This window comes from Equus przewalskii, chromosome 14 (assembly GCF_037783145.1).
Source record: "Equus przewalskii isolate Varuska chromosome 14, EquPr2, whole genome shotgun sequence".
In the NCBI taxonomy this organism is placed as follows: domain Eukaryota; kingdom Metazoa; phylum Chordata; class Mammalia; order Perissodactyla; family Equidae; genus Equus; species Equus przewalskii.
In genome coordinates, this window is record NC_091844.1 from 28,879,788 (window position 1) to 28,905,569 (window position 25,782).

At 45.3% G+C, this 25,782-nt stretch overlaps 2 protein-coding genes across 10 annotated transcripts in view; one reads left to right on the top strand and one right to left on the bottom strand.

The window, feature by feature from the left end:
* The first annotated feature begins 1,213 nt into the window (after window positions 1-1,213).
* On the top strand, window positions 1,214-3,257 carry LOC103542782 (putative N-acetyltransferase 8B). Of its 2 annotated transcripts, XM_070572396.1 has the most exons (3): window positions 1,218-1,617; window positions 1,727-1,898; window positions 2,226-3,257. In XM_070572396.1, the coding sequence occupies exon 3, from the start codon at window positions 2,303-2,305 to the stop codon at window positions 3,005-3,007; it is 705 nt and encodes a 234-aa protein (XP_070428497.1). In that variant the 5' UTR covers window positions 1,218-1,617; window positions 1,727-1,898; window positions 2,226-2,302; the 3' UTR covers window positions 3,008-3,257. The 2 variants fall into 2 exon arrangements, with proteins under 2 accessions (XP_008507929.2, XP_070428497.1); XM_008509707.2 differs by having other exon boundaries at window positions 1,214-1,898.
* Window positions 3,258-12,284: 9,027 nt separating this feature from the next.
* Window positions 12,285-25,782, bottom strand: part of ALMS1 (ALMS1 centrosome and basal body associated protein) — a 249,363-nt gene continuing 235,865 nt past the window's right edge. For all 8 annotated transcript variants that reach the window (XR_011525970.1, XR_011525969.1, XM_070572391.1 and 5 more), the window contains 7 exons: window positions 22,233-22,353; window positions 20,934-21,134; window positions 20,411-20,640; window positions 19,496-19,679; window positions 18,514-18,577; window positions 13,483-13,582; window positions 12,285-12,442 (listed from right to left, as the gene is read on the bottom strand). Coding sequence is in view for 6 of the 8 variants with exons in the window: in XM_070572391.1 (XP_070428492.1) it covers window positions 12,398-12,442; window positions 13,483-13,582; window positions 18,514-18,577; window positions 19,496-19,679; window positions 20,411-20,640; window positions 20,934-21,134; window positions 22,233-22,353 (945 nt within the window). In the remaining 2 variants the exon portion in view is untranslated. The remainder of the gene's footprint in view (window positions 12,443-13,482; window positions 13,583-18,513; window positions 18,578-19,495; window positions 19,680-20,410; window positions 20,641-20,933; window positions 21,135-22,232; window positions 22,354-25,782) is intronic.

Sequence of the window (25,782 nt, forward strand, 5' to 3'; positions counted from 1 at the left end):
GGCTGCATATCTGTACCTGGGGGCCTCCTCTGTCTGGTCTGTGGCACTAGCCTCTGTGGGTGCGGGTGGAAAATGTGCTTCCATTTCTGCCTCTTGCCATCTTCCCGTCCATTCTCCACATGTAGCCAGAGTGACAAACATATCCCCACCCACCCACTCACACCCCCTGCTGGTTAGGTCCCGCCTCAGCTAAAAGCATATAATAGCCTCATGGAGTTCTTGGAACAGAGTCCAACTCCTTAACGTGGACCTCAGGCCGTCATGGCCAGGCCACTGCCATCCTCACTCTCTGACACCTTCAGGGGCCGTGTCACTGTCTTTCCATGAAAGCCTTGCCTTTGTCCGGCCTCAGGGTCTTCATGCCTCTGTTCCCTCAGCTTGGAAGGCTCCCCTTCTCTCTGCCTTGCTCAGTCCTACCCCTCCTTCTGGACTCTGCCCCAGGGTCCTCCCCTGGATGCCCCCAGTACACTGTCAGGGCCGCTGAAACATCTCCCGCCCAGCCATCCCCACAGGTGTGAGAGGGGGCCACACGTCCCCCCATCACTGATGGCTTCTGAGGAGCTTCTTGGAGGGAAGAACCTGCGTCTGCTCAGCTCTCTGCTTGACCCCCACTGCCCATAGGGTGCCGGCCCCCAATGAGCGCTGGACAGAACCAATGCCTGATTGTAAAGCTGGTCATGGCTTCACGAAGCTTTGACAACGTAGAGCTGGGTCTTTCCTGGTCTGTGTGTGAAGGCATGCAGGAGAAATGCAAGCTGATTTTGGAAGGGGAGTGTCCTCTCCCCAGCTCACAGCATTGAGGTTCCACAGAGACTAGATTTTCCTGTTGTGTTTGGTTTATGTCTGTTTCAGCTACTGCTACTACTCAGTGCAAACTATTTAACAACTGTTATGGGACACGCTGGAGCAAGGACCAGAACAGACACCAGCTGCACACTGTACCCATGTCTGTCAGCTCTGTGTCAACATTGTAGGAGCTGAAAGGAACATGGCACATAGTAGGTACACCATACATAATAGTACCTTGAATGAATGAATGAATGGAAGTGGAGCTCGGTGAGATAAGTGCAGGGAACTGCAAAGGATCAATTATTTTGGAACACTTGAGGCCCAGGCAGGGAGAAGCCAAGCTGTGAAGGACCCAGTCTGCCCAGCCAGGCGACATGGACTCTGGCCTGTGAGGACAGATCACAAGGAGCAAGGTGCATTCCCCAGGCTCCTAGGAGCTGAGGGGAGGGCCAGAGGGTGGACATCAGGAGCACTGAGGGGCCAGGTGGGCGATGCTCCAGGCTGGAACCACCACGGGAGGAGGGGTCTAGACTGTCCACAAGAGCAAGGACCCTGAGCAGATCAGACCCCGCTGCCCCACTCCAGGCTGCTGCCCTGATGGTGACAACGGTGAGTGGAGGATGGGCTCTCTGCTCTGTCACAGCCCAGCTCCTTGATCCTGGCTTTATGATTATCAAATGTCCACGAGCCAGCCAATGAGGTGGCATCATGGACCTGCTCCCCAGAGCTAGAGAGTTTCTGAACAGTCTCTCCTGGATGCTGGTTGGATTCTCAGAGCAGTGGCCCCGCTGAGGACGCCTTGGACTCTCAAGGACCTTGTGTGAGCAAGTGAGAGAACGTGGGTGGAAGGACAGTGCTCTGAGAGTGGCCTGGCCCCAGACTCTGCATGGCTCTCAGGGCTGGGCCATTTTCAGTGTTTGCTCTTATGCCACCACAGCAGCCTGAAAGTTTGCAACAAAGGTGGAAGGAGCCTTTGCTGAAACTCGTACTTAGACACAGGAGATTCCTGAAATGTATGGTTCTTGGAAAGGAAACAAAAGGCAGGGGACATGTGGACCATCTGATAACCGGACCTGCTGCCCCAGTGTATCAAGAAGCTGAGAGAGCCAGTAAGAGGGGAAGGTGGGTGGAGGGGGGCATTGCATGTTATTTCATTAAAATCTCAAGAAAGCCCAAAATGTAGGTTTTATTTTGCCCTGTTCTACAGATGAAGACACAGAGCTAGGCAAGATATGTGACATGCCCAAGGGCACACAGCTTGAAAGGGATGTAGCTAGGCTGAAATACAGTCTTCTGAGCCGACTCCTTGTCCCAGTGGCCCTGGCCCATTTCCTCTGGGGCAGGAGCAGAAAGACCCACCCTGCAGCAGGGTCTGCCCTGTCCCTGGGAGGTGGGAGACATGGGGGCACTCACATGGCTTCCTCTGTCCTCTGCAGGGCTGCCTGGAAGGTGTGCAGGGACACCTAGCCCACTCTCTCTCCACTGACTTGCAGACTCAGACAAGAAGGCTGCCATGGCTCCTTATCACATCCGCAAATACCAGGAGAGCGACCGCAAACGTGTCCTGGGCTTGTTCTCCCAGGGGATGGCCGAGCACGTCCCTGCCACCTTCCGCCACACCCTGAAGCTGCCGCCAACACTTGTGCTCTTGCTTGGGGGGCCCCTCGCAGTGTTCCCGGTCTCTGGGTCCTGGCTCTCAGCCCTCGTAGCCAGCCTCACCCTCCTCACTGCCCTGTGGTTTCTTGCCAAGTACTCTTGGAACCAGTTTCTAGTCAAGGCTTTACAGACAGACTTGTCTGACATCACCAAATACTACTTCAGTGAGTGTGGCTCCTGCTTCTGGGTGGTTGAGTCCGAGGGGCAGGTGGTGGGCACGGTGGGAGCTGTGCCCGTTGAGGAGCCCACGCTGCAGAAAAAGCAGGTGGAGCTGCTTCGCCTAAGAGTGGCCTTGGAGCACCGTGGTCAGGGGATAGCGAAAGCCCTGGTCAGGACTGTCCTCCAGTTTGCAAGGGACCAGGGCTACAGTGAAGTCGTCCTCAACACCACCATCATGCAGTCCCCTGCCCTGGCCATCTACCACAGCATGGGCTTCCAGGAGACACACCAGTCCTTTGCCTTTCAGAGCTTCAGGCTAATGGCTATCCCGTTAATTCATTTCATCTACCACCTGCCCTCTGCTCAGGTCTCTCCTGCACCGGGGCAGGGAGGGGGCCCCTGAGCTGTCTCCTGGTGCACTAGTCAGGGGAGGACCAGCTCTGCTTCAGGAACAGGCCAACCCTGGAATGTCACTGCGACAGCATAGTCACTGCTTCCTGTTCATTCACATAGAAATCCTGCATGGTTGGGGGTGGAGTGGCTCTGCTCCATTCAGTGTTTCTGGGGTGCCACTGGTTCATTTATCTACTGCCACAACAACGCGGCACGTAAAATTCTTACGAAATACTAATAAACATGTCTTTAGCTCATGAGTCTGTGGGTCAGCATCTTGGCTGGGCTTGTCTGGGCAGCTCTTTGGTGTCAGACAGCCTTGTTCACAGGTCCTGGGTGGGCTGACGTGACAGACAGAGTGGGCTGCTGGCTTGCAACAGGCCAGCTCAGCATGGTTTTAAGGTCATGGCAGTTGAGCAAGAGCAAAGCAGACTCAAGCCAGTGCTGGTTGCAGCTTCTGCAGGTGTCCCCTCTGCTGACTCCCAGACTCGGGGGAGAGAAGTGGACCCACTGCTTCAGTGAGAGGAGCTGAAAGTCTCGATGCAGAGGGTGTGGAGAAGAAGGAGGCCATCCGTGTGCTATGGCGTCAAGGTCTCTGCTGCTAAAGGGGAAGATGGCAGCCAGGGACGGAGTGTGGGACTTGGAGAGGGGCATGACTGAGAAGAGGCACCACCCACATCCCACTGCCAGACCCCAGCTTGTGGCCACGAATGCCTGAGGGGACGCTGGGAAGATGCGTATACAGCGAGAGGAAATGGGATAGGCAAGGCCCCGGGTCTGCCACACATGTGACCGCACCCCTGTCCCCAAATGCTCAGAGAGCAGATTTCCACAGGTGCCTCAGGCCTGACCGCTGGGCCCCGGAAGCCTCTGACACAGTGGGAGGGGGGCTGGTCCAGGCAGCACCGTGCACCCTTTCCAGCTAGGGCACCACCTGCACTGGCTGAGCCCCCACGGAGTCTGGAGCCTCTCCCGGTCCCCCAACCCACAGGCTGAGTCCCAGGGTCTGGTGAGTCCCCTCATGACCCAGGAGGTCCAAGTGCCCTTTCAGTCTGGAGTTTGGTGACACACACAGTGTCCCCTGCTCATTGCTTTCTTCTCTGAAGGGTCAGCCAGGCCACAAACCAGGCCCAATCCTGCAAACTGGCGCTGTTCCAGGCACACTTCACCTGGATGGGGACCTGTCACCAAGTCATGGGGTGGCTCCAAACATTCATGTTTTGTTGTCCAAGACCGCGGCCCTCACCTCTGTCCCCTCCTTTCTGGTCACTTTCTCCTCGCCCTTGGGGGTCCCGAGTCCCCTCTGCCAGGCCATCTACCCCTCCAGGCCTGTTGCCTTTGCACCTTCCCCTCGTGCTTCTCTGAAGACGCCACCATTCCACCCAATCACCTGTTCAACTGCGCCCCTGCTCCTTTCAATCCAGCTTGTGTGGCTCCCTGGGTTGTGGTCTAGCTTTTATTGACTGTTGGGGTCTCAGGCCCAGGATGTCTGAGGCGGGCAGCAAGAGCCAGGCGCCAGCCTCTGTTGCTGGCTGCTCCTTCCTGGTCTCCTGGGCCAGGCAGGCAGCCCCTCTCAAGGAGCTTCCATAAGCACCCACTGCTACTGGAGCTGAGAGGCTTACAGTGGTCCTGATGGTTTGAAAGTTTTCTGATAACAATTGAATGCTTCTACTAATCCCAGCAGACATGGAATATGCCCTTCAGGGGCTTACAGGCCAGTGAGGCCGAGAGACCAAGGAGAGGCAAGTTGGGAGATCTTGTCATAAGTGTGTGGATGAGGGAAGTCCTGGGCACCAAGGAAGGACATCAAAAGGACACCAACCCACTCATCGTTGGAGGGCTTCCCCGAGGAGACAGTGCTTCTGCTCCTGAAAATTCAGAACCAGGAACGGAGCTTGTCCATGCCCTGCCCAGATCCCCTGCACTCACTTCCCCCACACACTGAGCTTGTGCTGGGCCTTTCACTAAACTGAAGCTCTCTTTCTGCTTGAGGCCTTCGCCCATGCTGTTCCCCGTGGCTGGTACATTCTCCTTCCACCTCTCCCACACTCATCCTCTTTGTTGGTCCAGCTCCTCCCCTTTCAGCTGAGTGGTTGGACAGCAAGCAGCTCATCCTGTGTTTATTTTGGCTGTTCATTCTATTTAGCACCTTGCTACTCAAGGGTGGGCCCCAGATCAGTAACAGGATATCACCTGGAAGCTTGTTAAGAAGAAGTGTGAATATGAAGCTTTTACGCTGACATGATTAATATTAGCATATTAGTATTAATCCTGGACAGTCTCTTCTCAGTGCAACATGGTGGCCAGCCTCTCTGACCCTCTGGCTGCTGCTCAGGTAGAGGAACTCAGGGGTGCCCTCTGCTGGTCGGTGCTCCCCATTGCCTGGTTGTCCCTGATGAGGTGGTGGAGGAGCTTTATCAGCTGGGCCCAGAAGGCAGGCCCACCCTGGCTGGTGACTCCTGGGCTCATTGTCCCAAACCAAACTCACACTCACTGCCAAAGGAGTTTTAAGCAGGTCTTTCCTAATGAATCAGGTAGGGGACCCACAGCTGTCCAAATGAACGCACCTGTGTTTGTGAATTTGCAGGAGGATACTGGGTCAGGAGAGTGGGCCACAGGAGCCAGCCTGGTGGCGTTCACGCACTCCACTTCAGCAGCCCGGGGTTCGCTGATTTGGATCCCAGGCACGGACATACACACTGCTTATCCAGCCATGCTGTGGCCAGCATCCCACATATAAAATAGAGGAAGATGGGCCCAGATACTAGTTCAGGGCCAATCTTCCTCAGCAGAAAGAGGAGGATTGGAGGCAGATGTTAGCTCAGGCTAATCTTCAAAATAAAAGGAGAGTGGGCTACAAGAACAGGAAGTTAAACTCCAGCTTCAGAGTGAGGCACCAGATATGACAGTTAACAAATTTTATCATGAGATCTGAGACCCAAATGTTGAAATTCCAAAGAAGATTATCAAGACAGTGTAGGGGGTTACCAGGGGCTAGAAATGGGGAGCGATGGCTTCATGAGAGCAGGTTTCCTTTGGGGTGATGAAAATGTTTGAGACTCGATATGGGTGGTGGTTGTACAACGCTTTGAATGTACTAAATGCCACTGAATTGTACAGTTCACGCTAATTGTGTTATGTGAATTCACCTTTACAAAAATTAGGGGGAAAAAAGTTTAGATGGCTCTAAATCTCAAAAGGAAGATGCGGAGTGTTGGAGAGAGCAAAGATGCTGAGAGGTTTTCATTGGGAGAGTTGCTGCCATGCCATGAGTCAGCCCTCACCACACAGACTTGGGGAGGGACGGGCCACCTTTAACCCCAAGCTGGCTGATAGGAGATGCCTTGAGGACACCTGTGTCCCCTCCTGCTGAGGAGCAAGAGCACTGACTCCTGAGGAATCGGAAAAGTTACAGTGGGCGCCTACCTTCCTGGAATTTTGGCAGAGGTAGGATGTTGCAGGCTGTGTGTGTGTGTTTGTGTATTAGAGAGGGAGAGAGAGAAAGAGGGAGAGAGACAAAGGATGGGAATGGAGGGGTTGGGAGAGGAAAAAGTGCCTTCCCTGCCTGGGGCTACGGGCAGTGTGTCCTGCAGGCAGAAGGGAGGCAGTGGCTTCCAGGGAACAGAAAAATGCATTTCCAACTTGTGCAGGGACCCCTTGGGCAAGTGTAAGAGGGTGCTGGTTTGCTAGAAAGTAGGAAGGAAGGGGGACAGTGAGGATAATTCTAGAAGTCAGTGACTGGGACTGAGCAGTAAGAAAGCCTAGAATGCTGACTCCAAACTTCCATTCACCTTACTTCAGCTAAGTACTTTGTAGAATTTGATGATGAAGTTTAATTTGAACTTGGTAAAAATTTAAAGACATTAAGGTTTCCTTTATGTAACAGTGTACTGGTTAAACTAAAGTTGGTTTTTGTTTTGCCCCGTGCACGCTCTGCCTGGTGCGCGAACGTGTGCCCATGTGAGTGCGTGGGTACGTGAGGAAGGTCTGGCAGGTGTGCTCCCTCCACCTGCTCCAGCTGCCCTCCTTCCTCCTCCTCTTTTCCTTCTCGAACTCTTCTTGTTTTTTTTTTTTTTTCTTTAATTTAGGTAAAACATAAATAACAGGGGGCCAGCCCTGTGGACAAGTAGTTAAGTTTGCATGCTCCGCTTTGGTGGCTCAGGGTTTTTTTGCTCGTTCGGATCCTGGGTGCGGACCCAGCACTGCTCACAAAGCCATGCTGAGGTGGCGTCCCACACAGCAGAACTAGAAGGACCCACAATAAGAATATGCAACTACGGGTTATGTGTGTGTATATATATACATAGATTATATGTATATATATAAAGGTTAGCTCAGGTGCCAACCTTTAAAAAAATGTGCTTTAAAAAATGTAAATAACATAAAATTTACCACCTTAACAAGTTTTAAATGTACAGTTCAGTAGCATTAACTATACTCACAATGTTGTCTAACTATCACCACTATCTATTTCCAGGAGTTTGTCAACACTCTAAACAGAAACTCTGTACCCATTAAGCAACAACTCCCCATTCCTTCCTCCTCCTAGCCCCTGGCAACTACTTTTCCACTTTCTGCCTATTCTAGGTACCTCACTGAAGTGGAAGCATACACTATTTGTCCTCTTGCACCTGGCTTATTTCATTTAGCCTGTTTTCAAGGTTCATCCATGTTGTAGCATGTGTCAGAATTTCATTAACTTGTGAAGGCTCAATAATATCCCGTTGTATGTATATGCTACATTTTGTTTATCCATTCATCTGTTGATGGACATTTGGGTTATTTCTACCTTTTGACAAGAGTTAATTTGTTTTTAAAACCGTCTAGGAAAAAACAATATTTAACCTAAAGTGAGGACATAGTGAATTTTTAATTGGGAGTCGTTATGGGGAGGAGGTCATGAGTAACTTTTTTGCATGTATTATAAACTAGGCCGTTACTTTCTGAAAGAAATCAGTGTGAAAATGCTCATATTTGTACACCAGGGATAACCTAATTTAGATTTTGCTAAATATGAGTCTTGTTATAAGAAGATTATTTTAGGAACAACTATGACGGAAATATAGACTTGTGAGCAGGTGGCAGACTGGGGTTTTAAAACCAGCAGCTGACTGGACACAATGATGAGACATCTACTTTGAGTATTAGAGGAAATTAAATTGGGTGCTGCCACTGCAGGTCAAGTCACCTAAAGCTAAGGTTAGAGAAGGACCACAGGGGAGAGCAGAACCTAAGGGTTCCTCTTGGCAGCCAACGTCTACCCTCTGGGGAATCTTAACTCAGTGGGGCCAGGGCAGCCAGGGAAGAAGGGCAACTGTTGCTTGAATCAGCTGCCCAGTGAGGTAGAGAAGTGCCCATGGCTTGTGTGCCTAGGAAACAGGAGCCTGGAGCACCCTGATGGGGTGCTGGGACAGAGGCCTACTAGGAGAAGCCCAGGGGCTCCGGGGAGCGAGGCTGGGTAGGAAGGTTTGGGCCAGGGGAGCTCTCACCATGGGGCATTCTGAGAGGTGGGAGGAGAAGAGGAGGTGGTTTGTAAGTTGGATGCAACATGGGCGTTCCCTTTCCCCCAGCCACTGCAGACATGAGTGGCTTCTCCTTGGAAGCACCAGCGGGCAGCCTGGAGCCTTGATGAAGACGTTGGGTAACCTGGGGATCTTTGAACTTGAACTTCAGTTGTTGAACATGAACTCTAGTTGGATATGAGGGACTCTAGAGTGGGGAGGGGAAGCTGAAATTGTAGCCCACACCTGCCTGATGAGACACAGACAGAAGGGTGAGCAGGAGGACAAACCTGCCGGAGGCTCTAGGCTGCCTGCCCACGGCACACACTCCTTTTGTCTGGGGAGATCACACAAGCCACCCCTTCTCTCCTACTGCTCCCTATGCAGCCTGCCCCTCATTGTCTTTCTCATTGCACACTTTCAAACTGCTACCTTGTGGGTTTCTTTTGCTTTTTATTTTTGCTGAGGAAGATTCATCCTGAGGTAACATCCACTGCTAATCCTCCTTTTTTTTTTTGCTTGAGGAAGACCAGCTTTGAGCTAATATCCATGCCAGTCTTCCTCTATTTTGTATGTGGGATGCCTCCACAGCATGGCTAATGAGTGGAGTAGGTCTGCAGCTGGGATCCAAACCTGTGAACTCGGGCTGCTGAAGCGGAGCACACAGCACTTGAACCACTTGGCTACGGGCCCAGCCTCTTGTTTGTTTTCAACCAAATAGCTTGATTTGCATTCCCTGCAGTTGGAGAGGTTCAGTGGACTCACACCAGAGAAATCTAGAGGGTGGGCATAGGTCCTAAGCCGGCTACGGCCTTGGGGTTGGCCTGCCCTCCCAGAGTTCACCAGGAAAGAGGATGCACATGTGTTTTCTGAGGACAGATTTGGGACACGCATTCACACGCAAGAGGTTGGCATGGAACTGTTCTCAATCCTGCCCAAGAAGACGGTCTTGGTGGAATGCCTACTAGACACCAGGTTTGGGGAGGAGTAATGGGAGGAAAACCTGCATCACAGGAGCTATGGTCCAACATTCCAGGTGGGGGCCTCAGAAGAACCCATGGAAGCACCCAGGAGAGAAAGTCCACTTGAGACAATGGACTGCCAGGGCCAGAGAGCATGGAGCCATGTTGTAGCCTCCACCCAACACAGACACACACACACGCACAACAGATGTGTGCACACACAGAGGTGGGTCAGAAACCCTCCTAAGCTGCTTGGGGAGGAGAGATGCGTCAGCTTCCCCAGATGGTGCCCAGCAGGGTCCAGCCGGGGAAGAGAGACTTTAATTCTAACTCAAGTTGGGAGTTTTGATTATTATTAGGGACTGGACACTTTTACTTGAGTGGAGGCTGGATTTTCAAGGAAAAGTGAGCATCACAGAATGTATAATCACCTAAAAGTGACCAGAACAGTCAAGGGATTACCTGAGTTCTCATCTTTAGCATAGGGGAAGGAATCGCCTCCAGAAAGCAGGCTTAAAAGGGGCAGTGAGAGACAAAGCTGGGTCCTGGCATTTATAGCAGCACTGTTCATAAGAGATAGAAACTATGTTTAACTAGTTATGAATGCTTGTTCAACAAACTGCTTACTGTAGGATTAGAAAATAGTAGGCAGTTTTTTAGTCCAGCCCCATCCACCCAATGGTCAGTTGAAGTTCTGGACTTGGCCTATCTAATGATTGGCCAGAACAATCAATTGGGATACAAAATGCATTGGTTTGTAGTTAGAACACTCTGCCTTCTTCATACATGTCCTCACCCTATAGTGTGTGTGCCCATTATCACTGGAGGCCTTTGTGGGGTGCGAGCAGAGGCAGAAGCTGCTCTCAGGGAAGAGGAGTGGCTGAGGGGGCTGGAGCCTAATCTCCAGAAGAAGAGGGCAGTGGGTTCTCAGGTTAGGTGTGAACTAGATCTAGAAAAAGCAACTCAAGAGTGAATCCCCATGACAGGTCAGAACCAGGGGCAATGGTTCAGCCTGGACCTGGGCTTTTTGCACCTATGCAAGAACAAAAACCAAACCAAAACAAGAGGCTTAAGGTCCTGCCAGGCACGGGGAAAAAGCACTTAGAGAGTAAGGTCTTGGCATGGGGGTTGGGTGTGTGTTGCTGGTGAGGGTGGGAGAAGAGCAGCCTGATGGCTGCAGGAGTGGCAGCATGAGGTGGGGATGCCGTGGCTTCTGCCAGGTGCTCAGCCTGGACCATCCTGAGCTCTTGGGGGCAGAACAGATTCTGGGGGAGGTGCTAGGATTACCTGTGAGGCCATTGCTTGGGTTCTGCAGGCAGCACTCAGCCAAGGAAAACTGCATTGTGAGAACTCTCAGCACCCCTCCCCCATGCTGGGCTTTGATTTTACACCCCGACGGCGCCAAGGGCTGGTGGCTCAGGGAAGTACTGTAATAATATGAAAGTGAGTCTGTAGATTTCTTGTTTAAACAAACCTAGTGGAGATGCTACAGGTTCTCCCCAGGGCACCTGTAGTAGCATTCTCAAGAAGATGTGTTCTGGCTGGGGCTTGGAGGAGCTGTGGCTTCTCAGGCCCTGAACCTAAATGCTCTGGGAAGATGCCTGGATGACACAGGCCCAGGCCTAAAGAGAATCACACTCCTCATTCCTAGGTGCACTCCATCCTGCCCTAATTTCCTTGCAGACCCAGGTTTCTAGACAACTATCACTTTCTGTTTGCTTTCTGACTAACAACTTCCCACAAGACATGTAAACAGTCACACAGCATTTGAAAGCTGAAAGGGGGGTTAGATGTATTAACTCTCTCATTTTATAGGTAAGCTGGCCCAAAGTGGTTAATGTCCCAGAAAGAAAGAGAAGAACTAGGAGTCGACTTCATGTACCGGGGTTCTTTTCTCTGAGCCTTCCTCACAGCCCCCTTCTGGGTTAGGAGGGGAGCCTAGGTGGCACCATTTGAAAGCTCTGAGCTGCGCTTGTGGCAGAGCCCACTTTTTGATACGGCCTCTCAGGAAGCCTTCTGGGGAGGCAACTGGCCCCTACTGCCCTGGTGGCGCTTCGCTGACTTAGAACGAGACTCCTTAGCACCTTCCCCTCCTCAACTTTGGGCCTTAGCTGTAATATCCAGGCCACAGGATTATGTGCTTTACGTACATTATCACATTTATTAACTCATGGTTTTCAGAGTGGTTTTCCAGGTTATATACATTGATTCCATGTATGATGACAAATGGCCTGAGGCTTCAATCCTGAAAACTTGAGGGTGGGTGGAGGAAAATCCACCAAAGGCTAGTGGCCTTTCTTCACAGCCTACAAAGCAAGCCCCTGGGGCAGTTGGAATAGGCTAAGAGGAGGCTCTGGACCCGAGGTGCCTGTGTCTGCCAGGAGTCTCTGGGCACACCCAATGAGTACCCAACCAGACATCCTCTCCACAAAGCCCACGACAGGCTCTTGCCCCATCATGCTGTGCTCCTAAAGAAAGGCCACATTTCATTCTCACAGCCCATTTCCCTCGTTGATGCTTTTAGATTGAGGCTCCCCACACCCCTCAGGGAAGATGCTGCATAGCTCCCTGCACATCTCCAGATGGGAAAGAAATGACCATCTGTTGCTTGTTTTACTATAAGTCAAACAGAAGTTATTTATTTTCTAAAAGTATAAAAACACATACAAAAAGGGACTCATTCTCAGCTAGAATTAAGAGATAATATCACTGTAACAAGCATCCTGGAGGGCAAAGCCACTGTGGTGAAAGTATTGCTCCCAAATCATTACTAATCTTAATCACCATTTTGCCTCGGGTTCTTTAGAAGGTTACTACTTCTAAATTACACGTGGACAACGAATTAAGCTTTATTAAACCAGACTCATAAAAGTAAGAATTGTGATTCTCCAGGTTGCTAAAATATAATTCTCAGGCTCTGAGGAAAATAATCTTACGTCAGTCCCAGGGAACTTTTCTCCCCAGCAGTTGATTGGCCACTTTCTGTGGAAGAAAAGAAAGGCAGGAAAGAAGTCAGACACTCTCCCCACCAGAGGCAGACAGCCACTCCTCACCCACAACGTGTTGCTCAAGACACCAGTGTGGTGGTGTTTATCTTCCCCAGCTACAGAAACTATGGTAATTATACAAAAAATACTTCTTGAAGTGTTTAGGAAAGATGATCTACAAGCAATATCTATTGTTTCTATACAGATACAGATAATCTATAATCCTGATAGACCAATCCATCCATCAGTTCACAAACACATAAGCATAATAAGAAGCCTGGTCTTGTGATGCTGACACACCAGACAGTCCAAGCAGAGCCTGGGAGGGAGCCCGGCCCAAGCTCTGTGGTATGCTCCAGAAGCAGCTCTCCAATTCCACATGAGTTTAGCAGGAACTGTCTTTTGGTTTCTGACTTTCAGAGTCCTCTTGAAGTGAGGGGGTGGGAAGAAAACAAGAACAGTGAAGATAGGCACAGAAGCCACTGAGAAATAATGCTCAAGGAATTAACTGGCAGCAAGTCCCCTGGCCTGTGAGGGTCTGGGGCTTGCAGCACCACTGAGTCCATGGGGGCCATGGGGAGGAAATGGTGGTCGCTTTGAGGCTCTGACCCCCCAGGGTGCCAACTCTCATGTTACACTTGGACATTTTCTAGTTTATTTTAAAAGTGCCAAAAGTATATGATTTACCCATAAGGGGCATAAAATTACCATCTGGGACTCTGGAATGAAAGCCCAACAATTTTGATAGATTTGGTCATTTCCACCATGCCATCTACACTGAGTCCTGAGTCTGAAATTTGCTTTCATTCCAAATGTATACCTGGAAGATGCCTTCCTTAGATTTGCTGTTTTAGATTTTTAGATTTGAAATCTAGTGACAGGTGCCCTTACCTTCCAAATTTTAGCAGTGGTCCAATGTATTACAAGCTTAAGTTCGCTCCCTAAACGTCATTAATTCAAACAGGTCAGATGTGTTTCTCTCAATTTCTCTTTCCCCTGATAAACCTGATCAATCCCGCTCTAGGATTGACTGACCTTTTTAAATAGCTGGGCTCGCAGCCGGTATGATTTATATTCCAGTCTCCTCTTTTCCTCTTCTCTCTTTTTCTGTACTTCTGGAAGCTGCTCATAAATCCTTAGAAATGGCACCAGTGGAAAGACAAGCAGCAGTGAGGTTATCAGGCTACAAAGGCACACGATCTCTTCTCACCACATCTCCCTGTGAGGGGACTGAATGCCCCTCACAGCCAAGCCCTGGGCTGTGTCGTGCTCAGCTTCCTGTTAGACACTTGGACAAAAAAACCCCTGGCCTGGGGTGCTCATGTCTGAACGAGGAGACAGATAAATGACAACATCATAAAATCGTGCAAAGAGGGGTTACTTCTAAGAAAGGGGTGGACAGGGGGTGAGGACGAACTGCTTCTCACTCCATGTGCAGAAATGCATAGTTTTGATGGAAGATAACGAACACGTATTACTACTATGCTTTTAAACACGAGGGAAATAATGGGAAAGAAAAGTATAGTCATAGTTATAGCTACAAAGTACTACACAGAGTTACAGGAAAAGAAGAAACTTATTCTGACTGAAGGAGTTCAGGGAAGACCAGAGAAGAGATGAAGCTTGAAGTGGGTCTGGAAGAATAGTTAGGAGCAGAAAAGGGATAGAAGGAGAAGGGAGTCCTGGTAAGAATGGCGCCCAGGCTTCACAGAGAGAACTGTAGGGGAGCAGGTGGGACACAGACTGGGTGAAGAGAGGTCGGCTGGGGAAGGTCTTGTAGCCATGTGAAAACCTTGGGCTCTGTCCTATCAGGGATTGGGTGCCACTGATTTTAAATAGGGAGGAATATGATCAAACATGCATTTGATAAATACACCGTACTTGGAAACAATCTAAATTTCCAACAAAAGAACAGTTAAACAAATTATGGAATATAATGGAATTATTATAAAGCCCCCCAAAAAAAGATGTTTCAAAGAATTTTCAATGATATGGGAAAATGTTCACAATATAACGTTGAGCAAAATAAAGCAGGTTACAGACCTGTATATACAGTACGATCAAGAATTTGGGGGAAAAAAGGTGTGTGTTAATACAGGTCTCTGCAAAACCCTCACTCCTGCCAGAAACAGGACTAGTGTTAGTTATGTTTAGATAGAAAGACTATCAGTGATATTTATTTTCTTCTTTCTAGTTTTCTCTATATTTGCCAAAGTTTTCTAAAATCTGAAAAAAAAAATCATTGAAAATGATGTAGAGGCTCTGTGGAGCATAGATTAGAGAAGATACAAAGCAGAAGCAGGGAGAACAGCAGTTCTCTGTGACTGGAGTCTAGCCCTCTTCAAGGCAGTGAGGAGAGTGGGTTCCAGAGCAATCAGGAAGCCAAGTCTCCAGGACGTGCCAGCTGGTTGCATGTGCAGTGATGGGTAACATGGCTGGAGGTGATCACTCCCCGCTTTCTAGCCTGGTGAGAGGATGGCTCCAGCAAGTGTGAGAGTGGAAAATGGGGAGTTCCATTTTGGACACAGAGGAGATGATCACTAACTGAAAACACAAAAGTGAAGGTCAGGAGAGAGACCAAAGAGAAACAAACATGCATTTTTAAAAGTCACTGTTGATGAAACTCACAATGAGATATCACCTTGCATCTGTTAGAATGGCTACTGCCCAAAAAAAAAAGAAAAAGAGAGAGATAACAAATGCTGGCAAGGATATGTATGGAGAAAAGGGAACCCTTGTGCACTGTTGGTAGGAATGTAAACTGGTACAGTGTCTATAGAAAACAGCATAGAGGTTCCTTAAAAAATTGAAAATAGAATTACGATATGATTCAGCAATTCTACTTCTGGGTACATATCTGAAGGAAATGAAATTACTGTCTTGAATTGATATCAGCACCCCCATGTTCACTGCAGTATTATTCACAATAGTGAAGACATGGAAACAACCTAAGTGTCCATCAACAGATGAATGGATAAAGAAAATGTGGTATAAATAGATAGAAACAGATATATAGGTAGATAGATATAAAGAAAATGTAATACACACAGACACAATGGCATATTATTCAGCCATTAAAAAGGATATCTTGGCCAGCCCTGGTGGCCTAGTGGTTAAGTTTGGCGTATTCTGCTTTGGCAACCTGGATTCAGTTCCCCAGCGCAGACCTACACCACTCGTCTATCAGTGGCCATGCTGTGGCAGCAGCTCACATACAAAATAGAGGAAGATTGGCAACAGCTGTTAGCTCAGGGTGAATCTTCCTCAGCAAAAAAGAAAAAGGATATCCTTCCATTTGCAACAACATGGATGGACCCTGAGGGCATTATGCTAAGTGAAGTAAGTCAGACAGAGAAAATCAAAACTGTATGATCTCACTTATATGTGGAATCTAAAAACATCAAACTCACAGAAACAGAAAATAGAATGGTAGTAGCCAGGGGCTGAGAGATAGGAGAATGAGATGTTGGTCAAAGGGTACAAACTTCCAGTTATAAGATGAATAAGTTGTGGGGATCTAAGGTACAGCATGGTGACTCTAGTTAACAATACTATGTTGTATACTTGAAAGTTGCTATGAGAGTATAACTTTAATGTTCTTACCATAACAACAACAACAACAAAATCATAATCAAGTAAGGTAAAGATGTGTTAACTAATCTTATCGTGGTAAACATTTTGCAATGTACACGGGTATCAAATCATCACTTTATACACCTTAAACTTACACAATGTTATATGTCAATTATATCTCAGTAAAAGCTTGGGGAAAAAAAAATCACCATTAAAGAAGGGATAACAAAAGCCACTGGAAAAGAAGAGTTATCCAAAGGGGAACATGTGGCATGAAGAGAAAATCTGCTTGGACCAGGAAGATTATATTCTAGGGCTGGAAAGCTGGGAGCCAGTCTAATCAGAATAACCTAAAATCACATTTTGTAAATAGCTCCTTGAAAGCAATTACTACATATTATTGCAGACAAAGACAGTACATATTATTGGAACTGTCTGTCCATTCGTTCACAATCTGGAGTCAATTATACATATAAAATAAATGTTTTCTAAAACAAAAATACTTTAGTAAGAAGAGTGGCACTGTTCACATATTTTGCAAATCTCTTTAACGTCTGGTTTAATGGAAGACAGCTGGATTCTTTCATCTGCTTCTGTATTGTCTGTTGTTATATGTTTGTTCTGGTTAAAGTATACATTTAAAAGAATCCAGTTTACACACATATGTAATTGGAAAAGGGAGGAGTATATCAAGATTCTTTTCAGATAATTGCTGATTTTCTTGATACTACACCAAAACAAGTGGTAGTTTTTAAAAAATTAGTTACAGTGTGGAATCTGAAACCATATCAGTGAAGTTTTCTAATCTATTACACAAACAAAGTACATCAGTCTACCTTGAACTTTGAATAAATATTCTATCCATGTCTGATTTTGTAATACCATGCAACAGTCATTTGGAAAATCCTGGTCCAGTGAATTAGGCAGATCTTCCAAATGCTGACATATTTACTTATATAATATGAAAAACATCACATTTGTTAATGTCAGCACTGATCTCATCAGAAAAGTCTAAGTACTGGGAGGTAATCAAGCTCATGCTGGTAGACACAAGTTTTCTAGAATTCTATTCCTTGCTTGAAAACTCAAAATTTCTCTTTGGCAATAAATACTGTCAGCTGTTTTCCTTGACGTGACAGATTCACTTCTTTATTTTCAAGAAAATGTCTATCATAAACCCAAGTCGGAATAATCAGTTTACCTGTCATTCCTTCAAGTAAAAACTGTGTTGCATGAAAAAGGCAGCCAGGTCAGCTTGCTACACAAACCATGCTGTAAGTGCCTTTCCTTGAACCAATCATCTATCTTGGAATGCAGTGGAAGTGCTTTATGTGTACTTCCACGATGCTGCTGGCATGTGGCTGTGAAGAATACAACACCTCCTAGACCAGCACAGTTTGGTGCCACCGTCTCAGATAGTGCTAAGGTACCAGCAATGTTACTACTCCTCCCATTACTTTTGCATCATCAGTGCAAATGTCAACACAGTGAAAAAGGGACCTAATATCCTAGTAACATTTTGAAATTTGTTTTGACCTGGCAAATCCCCCGAGAGGGTCTCGGCAACTTCCAGAGGTCCATGGACCGTACTTTGAGAACCACTTGACTAAAGCATCCCTTTGAACTTCCTATAAGGAAAGGGTTTACTAAATGGAGAGTAAAAACAAGATTTCAAGAGGAATGCTTTAATTACCTAAGATAAATTGTTTTCAAGCACTACGCTGACTATAAAACTGTTCTCATTAAGGGAGGTCTCTAATGAGCCCCTAAAAGGTAACCTTTAACTTAGTTATTCCATGGCATTCTCATGATCAATATATGCTTATCTCTAATTAATGAATAGCTAATACACGCAAAGGCACAAAATTTAAAAAGGTGAAAAATTAGTCTTTCTCCTACATCTGTATCCCAGTCACTCAGCTCTTCTTCCCAAAGGCAACCACTATAACCAGTTTTTTGGGTATCCTTCTAGAGATATCTTATACATATAAAACTATATGCATCTATAAAAGCACAAATACTTCTTTTTAAAGACTACAAGTGGTAGCAGTGTACACATGCTTCTGAAACCTGATTTTTTTTTTAAAAGCTTAACTTAATGTGTCTTGAAGAGTACTTCATTATTTCTAACTGTATTGGATAAATTTCTAGAAATGGGATTGTCTAGATAAAGGGTAAGACCCCAAATAAATACTTAATTTTATTTCAAAATATTCTTTATTTATATTTAGGTTTCTAATAAAGATGAGCCTGCCTAAGGTGTGCAAATTAGCGGGGATTCTTTGTATCTTTTGTGTATAAGTCATCCATACCATGCTATCTATTTTTCTTTTCTTCTTTAGAGTCATAAGTGAGAAACTACTTTCACAACTCATTTTCTCATAATGTTTTAACTTGAGCATAATGCCTTTATTCTGGGGGCAAGCCAGAGCTCTTGACCACTTGGTGGCCTGATTTATACTTTTGTAATTACTCTTATTCTTCTGGCCTTACCGTTTAGACCTCTGAATCATTTCCTTCTTTCCAATAGGCCTGTTCTTCTGAGCAGCCATGAAGCCTAAGCAAGAGAAGAAGGGGCTTTCAGTGGATAGCAACTTAATAAGGAGGAGTGTGTTGCTCAAGAGCTATGAGAGCTTGGTGCCCCTACCCTGAGCTGGCAGTGCTGGGTAGCGAGCAGTGGCCGAGGCCAAGGCCAGTGTTAGACTATGGTGACTGTGACAGCACCCTAAGGCTCATGAAGACACAACACACTGTGGCATAGACGAGACAGTGTGAATTGAAACACTGACCAGTTTATAGGTAAGGCTGTGATGAAAGCATTAGGTAATACTTTATAGTTTTCACAGCTTTCGTAGATTTTATTGAGAACTTACACCTGGCATAATTGTAAAGCACACACACTCTGGAGCCAGCCCACCTGGGTTCAAATCCCAGCTTATTAGATGTGTAATCTTGGGCAAGGTATTTAATCTCTCTTTGCCTCAATTCTCTCATCTGTAAAACAGGCATAAGAACAGTATCTACCTCAGAGAGGTGCTGTAACCATTAAACGAGAACAGTGCCTGGGCAAAACAAAAGGGCTATATAAGTGTTTTATTATTATTATTATCATCATTATTGCCACCCTATGAGGTAGACAAGCCTGGAATCAGCCACATTTTTAAAAGAAAATCATGATTACTTGCGCAACTAACTTGCTCACGGCCACAGAGCTGGTTTATAAAAACACTACTCTCATTGCACACTCTCATCTTTAAGACGTAGGGACAGGGCAAGAGTAACTGGCCTTCTTTGGATCACGAAAGTGCTGAGAGCTAAACTGGCCAGGTTCTGCTATCCAAGGAGACTGACTCTCAGCAAGCCAAAAGTCACTTTCTGTCCATGTAACCGGCCTGACATTGAGCAATGCTCCCTGGCATGAAGCAGACCTTGCCTTCTCTAGCCAGTGACAGGAAAGTGAACAGGCAGAGTGTACCTCTCTTAGGGAGCGGGCACATGGGGTCCCGGTAGCCCTGCCGTTCCCTCACAGCGTTGAACAGTGCCTCCCGCTCACTCTGTAACATGTTCTGCAGCTTCCTCTCCTGGACTATTAACTTCAGGCGCTTTATCCGCTCCCTAGAGCGGGAGATGAAGTCAGGTCTGTGAAGGTGAAGTGACTCCTGAGGAGAAGAAAACGCCCCCGATCTCACATTAATGATGCAGTCTGTTCTCCAAGGGCCTAGAAAAACAGTATCTGCCCAACGGACCTGGAAAGCCTGTTTCTAAAGTGCAGAATGTATCTAGAGTTAAAGAATAATCTAACAACTCTCTGTGGGGGAGAGCTCCAGTAGGGAAATCAAAGGGATCAAAGAAATGCCTTTGGAATAAGCCAAGAACTAAGATTGCAGCAATTACAACTCCCCTAAACATCGATGGGACAGAGCTCGGCCCATTGTGCTATTTTAAATTTCCCTTCAAACAAATACCTCATTAAATAACATTTCCTTTAGCTCCCAAGGTACATATAAAGAAGAGACTTAGTGTCTTTTAAACTCTGGGTCAAGCAGGAATAGGAGTCATGTAAACAGAGGAAGAAATATGAGGCTGACACACATCAGGCCTCTGGAGCACTCCACATGTGCATATCTACAAACCCAATGAGCAGTGTTACAGCATCCTCCCTTCTCCTGCCTTGTCCCCAGACACTGAGGGTGATGCGTGATTTAGAATGGTTAACAGTAAGGCAGCCTTTGAGTAACGATGAGAGTGAGAACAGATGAACTGCGGAGATGCTAGAAAGGCGGGTGGTGTGATTGTCCTTTGGAGGCCAAGTCATAGATCTAACTTCTTTGTATCTCGCCCTTTCTTCCCTCTTAAATATATGGCTAAAGTTAACTCAATGTCATTGTACCTGTAGGGTTGCTCTCACAAATGGCCTCAGCGGATCTCTGCCTGAGCCTGCTAGTGACCCATGGTTGTCCATGTGCTGTCCCTGCCAGTTCTGTTCTCGTAATGGCTCCCTCCAGGGTTTGGTGCTGGTTATTGGTGCAAACCAGGAGATACCAGGGCCACGAAGCTTGGGCAGGTTTTCCTTCTTAGGACAAGACTTCACATTTTCCACAGGAACAAACCATGAAACTCCTGTAGGAAATATTTTTAAGAAAGACAAAATATTTTTCATTTTTCTCCCCAGAGATGTGCATAGCATGGGTTCTCAGGGGACTGGGCTGTCAGGAAGGCACCAGGATGCCCTGGAGATTGCTTAACCACAGGCATGACCCTAATTATAGTTCCAGATACTGCGAAAATTTGCCCAGGTGGCGCTGGGGCCCGAGGGTCAACACAGAGTCATCTAGAAACAAAGAATCTCAGCATTGCAAGAGACTTCAAATTCACTGGTTTTTCTGTTACAGAACAGGGAATTAGAAACCGACCTTCACGGCAACTCTGCTCGTTCTTCCTTAACCTTTTGTCCCCAAGATAATTGGTAAGGAGCCTTTTCTCTTCTATGTTTTCTTCTGACCAAGAAGTCACATCACTGTCCTCTTCTCTAGCCTCGGTAGAACTTGGAGTTGGAAAAGTCATCCCAACATCTCGAGTGTGTTTTCTGACACCATTCACAATCTCCAAGTTACCTAAGGGGAGAGAGCACAGATGTCTCTGAGAGCAGCCTTGAGGCTTATTTGCAGGTGTATTGAAGACAGTAAATGAAAAGTTTTAAGGCTTCAAAACCACAGGCTACTGCCTTCTCTGGGTGGGGTGGAGGGGTGTGATGGGGGGGAGAGAGAGAGAGAGAGGGAGAAGGAGAAAGGAAGAGAGTTTTTATTCCTAAGTTGGTTTAGATATTAGAGGGAAAGAACTACTAAAATAGGTTCAATGGGTAAAGGATTTTAGTTCTGATCCTAAGTGAGAAAGACAGTGGATGCATATAGTCCTACTGGCAGTCACCCAGGTAAGGAGGAGGCTGACAGATGTAAAGATAAGACTTGAGGAGAAAAAAATTAAGGGGGAAGTTTATTTTTATTTTATAAAATCAAAAGATATAGAAAAGCATAAAGTGAAAAGCCTCCTCCCCACTCCTACTTTCCACTCAGCTTATAACCCCATGATTCCAGCTAATATTTTCTGCACATTCAAGCAATTCTCTTCATTTTTTAAATACATGTAGTAGCATGCTATACATTATACATTGTTCTGTATCTTGATTTTTCCTTCTAATTATATCTCTTGGAGATCTTGCCATATCAGCAGAGAGAGAGAGAGCTTCCTTATCCTAAGTAGGATTTCATTATATGGATGTACAATAATTTATTTAACTGCTTGGCTACTGAAGGATAACTAAGTAGATTTTAATTTTCTGCTATAATAAACAATAGTTCAATGGTTAATTATATACACTTGTCATTTTGCACATATGCACAGTACATACATCTATAAGCTAAATTCCAAAAGTGAAAGTGCTGGGTCAAAATAATTTTGATAAAACTGCCAAATTGCCTGTCATAAGGGTTGTACTCCCAACTCATACTCCCACTAGAATGTATGAGAGAACCCTTAAACTCTTGCCCACAAACTTGCTATCAAACTTAGATTTTTGCCCGTCTGATAGGTGAAAAACGGCACTTGAGTACAGTTTTAATCTTCATGTCTTTTATTATAAGGGAGGTTGAGTATCTTATATGTTTAAGAGCTACTTGTATTTCAATGGAAATGTTTAAATTCAAATAATTTACCTGCTTGTATACCCTTGTTTAACATATGCACATTTTGCTTGTTGCAAAGGGTAGAGGTCGAGCTCCAGAAACTACTGGTAGAAGATGAAATAGAGTCAGAAGAAATCATATGGTTTGCCACCTGGAAAAACAAGAGAGACCCTGTTATTACCTGCAGTCAATGGTACTTTTACCCACAGGATAAGAAAACATACAAGTCACCAAGAGCCTTTTCTAATCTAATTCAAATTGTTGAGATGAAGTGACAATGTGAATATGCCACCACATAATTTGTGATAGGGAGGAGAATGCTGTTATAGTTGGATAAGGGCCTGAGCTCTTTCAAGAAGGTACGACAAAAAGATTGGGTATGTTCCCAGGACTTGAAAAAACTCTGAAGAGGATGCTAGCCAATGATTAGTCTGGTGGGTCTTCAGAATGAAATTCTGACTTGACATTTGCCTAAAAAATCGATAAGACATGAAGAGGGCTAGGGAAAACTAAAGAGAATGATGAGCTGCAGAGAGTGCTTTCAAGAAATCCAGACTCAGAGGCTTAGACAAGGATAAATACACAAAGAGCTGAAAGGCCCATGAGAAGTCCTGAATAAGTGGAGAATTGCAAAAAGCATTACAGAGCTGAAAAGGCCTTTTTAGTTATATTCCAAGTAAGTAGAGCAATGAAGGGCAAGTTCATGGATTGAAGCTGATGGTGGAATGTTAGTGGATGACAAAAATATTATCAAAATTTAGTTGAACAAATATAGTATAAAACAGTATTGTTTAAACTTGCTCCCGGGAGAGGGGCCTAACCCAGAACAATGAATTGGAATCTCTAGGGGAGGGGTCTGAGCATCTATATTTTGAATAAATACCAGGTGCTTGTCTACTTAGGCAAGTCTGGAAGAGGTGAATTGAAGCTCAAGTCAGGAAATGAAACTGAGAGTATCTACTCCCCTGAACTAGATAAACTATATTCCAGGGCCTTTAGGAAACTTGCAACAGAATCCTGGAGGAGAGAAGCTTTGTTAGATATCTGGGGACAGACAGTGTTTTAATTTTCAAAAATTAAGCATTGCAAACTGGTGGACTTAACACTGATAACTTCTAAAATTCTAGAATGGATCACCAATCTGATAATTTGCAAGCAGCTGGAGGTCAAAGAAAAGACTAGCAAATTTCAGCCAGGGCTCAGTAAGGCAGGCAGAATAAGCCCTGCCAGGTTAGCCTTGTTTTCCTAGTAGACATGGCACTAAGCGGCAGACCGAAGAATGTGTAGTAGAGTACAACTAGATCTGAATGACAAAACTTCTCATGACATCTTTGAGGGCGAGATGGAGTCACATGGATTGAATGATAATATAAGTTGGTAGAACCCTAACTGGTTGAACCACTCTTACCCAAATATTATCAACATAGAGTGAGGCCTTTACTGAGTGGTATATTTTGCATTCAACAACAAATATTTACCAAGCACCTACTGTGTGCCAGTCACTTGGTTTGCTCTGGCTATTCTCTCTTACCATTTTATGTATCAATGTCTCAGAGATATGGAAAGCAGATTTCCCATACAAGGCACATCTGGGAGGGCATGAATGGCTGTCAGGATCCCAAGTAATAACAGGAATGATGGACCAAATCAAACAACAGATAATTGTAAAGCCCTATACATTAGGCTGAAGGAATGGCAGCAACTTTGAATCAGTAGAAAGTGCTCTGGGTCTGGAGTCCAAAGACCTAAGCCAGTCTCAGATCTTCTCTTTACTAGTGGGCTCTAATTGAGCAAGCCATAGCCTCTCTATGCTAGGTACCCCATCTAGAAAAGGGAACACTTGCACTTCTGAAATTACAGAAGTGTTATAAAAAACAAATGATTTAGATTGTGAATTGTAAAAAAACTAATATAAAACTATGAGACTATTATGATGGTAAAAAGCCAAAACGTATGAGTACAGAAAGGGTGGTGAGGAAGATGTGACTGATTGGCAATACACTGTATCTTCTGCAGCTGAAAAAAAAAGAGAAGAAAGCACTTTAGGTACTGAAATGGACTGAACTTCAAGAGATAGATGACTAAGTCCAAAAAGCAAAATATGCTGCCATTTTTGTGAAAAAAGATAGAAAACATACTGGTATTTGCTTTTTTATGTATAAAATACCTGTGAAAGAAAAGAATCCAGATTGCAAGGGAAGAAGTAAAACTGTTTTTATTTGCAGATGACATGATCCTGTCTGCAGAAAATGCTATGGAATCCATAAAGAAGTACTAGGACTAGTAAATAATTTTAGCCAGATTGAAAATATAAGATCAATAAGATAAAAGATCAATTGTGCTTCTATTCTAGCAATGAGCAATCTGAAAATAAGGAAACAATTCCATTCACAATAGCATCAAAAAGAATGAAATACTTAGGAATAAATTTAACAACAAAAGTGCAAGGCTTGTACACTGAAAACTACAAACATTGGAGGGAAAAATTAAAGATATAAACCAACAATGAGACATTCCACATATGTAATTTAAAAATGGGCAAACGATTCAACTAGACAGGGGGCTGGCCCCGTGGCCGAGTGGTTAAGTTCGCGCGCTCCGCTGCAGGCGGCCCAGTGTTTCGTTGGTTCGAATCCTGGGTGCGGATGTGGCACTGCTCACCAAACCACGCTGAAGCAGTGTCCCACATGCCGCAACTAGAAGGACCCACAATGAAGAATATACAACTATGTACCGGGGCGCTTTGGGGAGAAAAAGGAAAAAATAAAATCTTTAAAAAAAAAAAAGATTCAACTAGACATTTCACCAAAGAAGATATAAGAATGGCCATAAGTACATGAAAATATGTTCAACATTACTCATTAGTGAAACACAAATTTAAATCACAATGAGATACCACTTCACATCCACTGGGATGACTACAATAAAAAAGATGAACAATAGTAACTGTTGACAAAGAAGCAGAGAAACTAACACCTTCACACATAGCTGGTGGGAATGTAAAATGGTACAGCCACTTTGGAAAGCACTGGAATTTTCTTAAAAATTAAACACAAACTTATCATATGACCCAGCAATTCCACTCCTAGGTATATACTCAAAAGAAAACATATGTCCACACAAAAACTTTTACACAAACGTTCATAGTAGCATTATTCATTTTATCCAAAAAAACCAAAAAAATCTAAATGTCCAACAACTGGAATTGGATAAACAGAATGTGGTATTATCTATACAATGGAATACTAATCAGCAATAAAAAGGAACTACTGATGCATACTACAACATAGATGAACCTTGAAAACATCATGCTAAGCAAAAGCAGTCAGATACAAAAGACTACATATAATTCTATTTACATGAAATGTCCAGAAAAGGCAGAGGTCAGATTAGATGTTGTCTGGGGTTGAGAATGCAGATTGCAAACAGGTACAAGGGACCTTTCTGGAGTGACCAATGTTCTAAAACTGGATTGTGGTGATGATTGCGCAACTCTGTAAATTTATTAAAAAAAAAATGGAATTGCACACTTCAAATGGATGAATTTTATGGTATGTAAATTATACTTCAATAAAGCTGT

What these genes read in the sequence shown, in the direction of transcription:
- LOC103542782 (XM_008509707.2), top strand. Translation starts at nt 2,303, where the DNA reads ATGGCTCCTTATCACATCCGCAAATACCAGGAGAGCGACCGCAAACGT.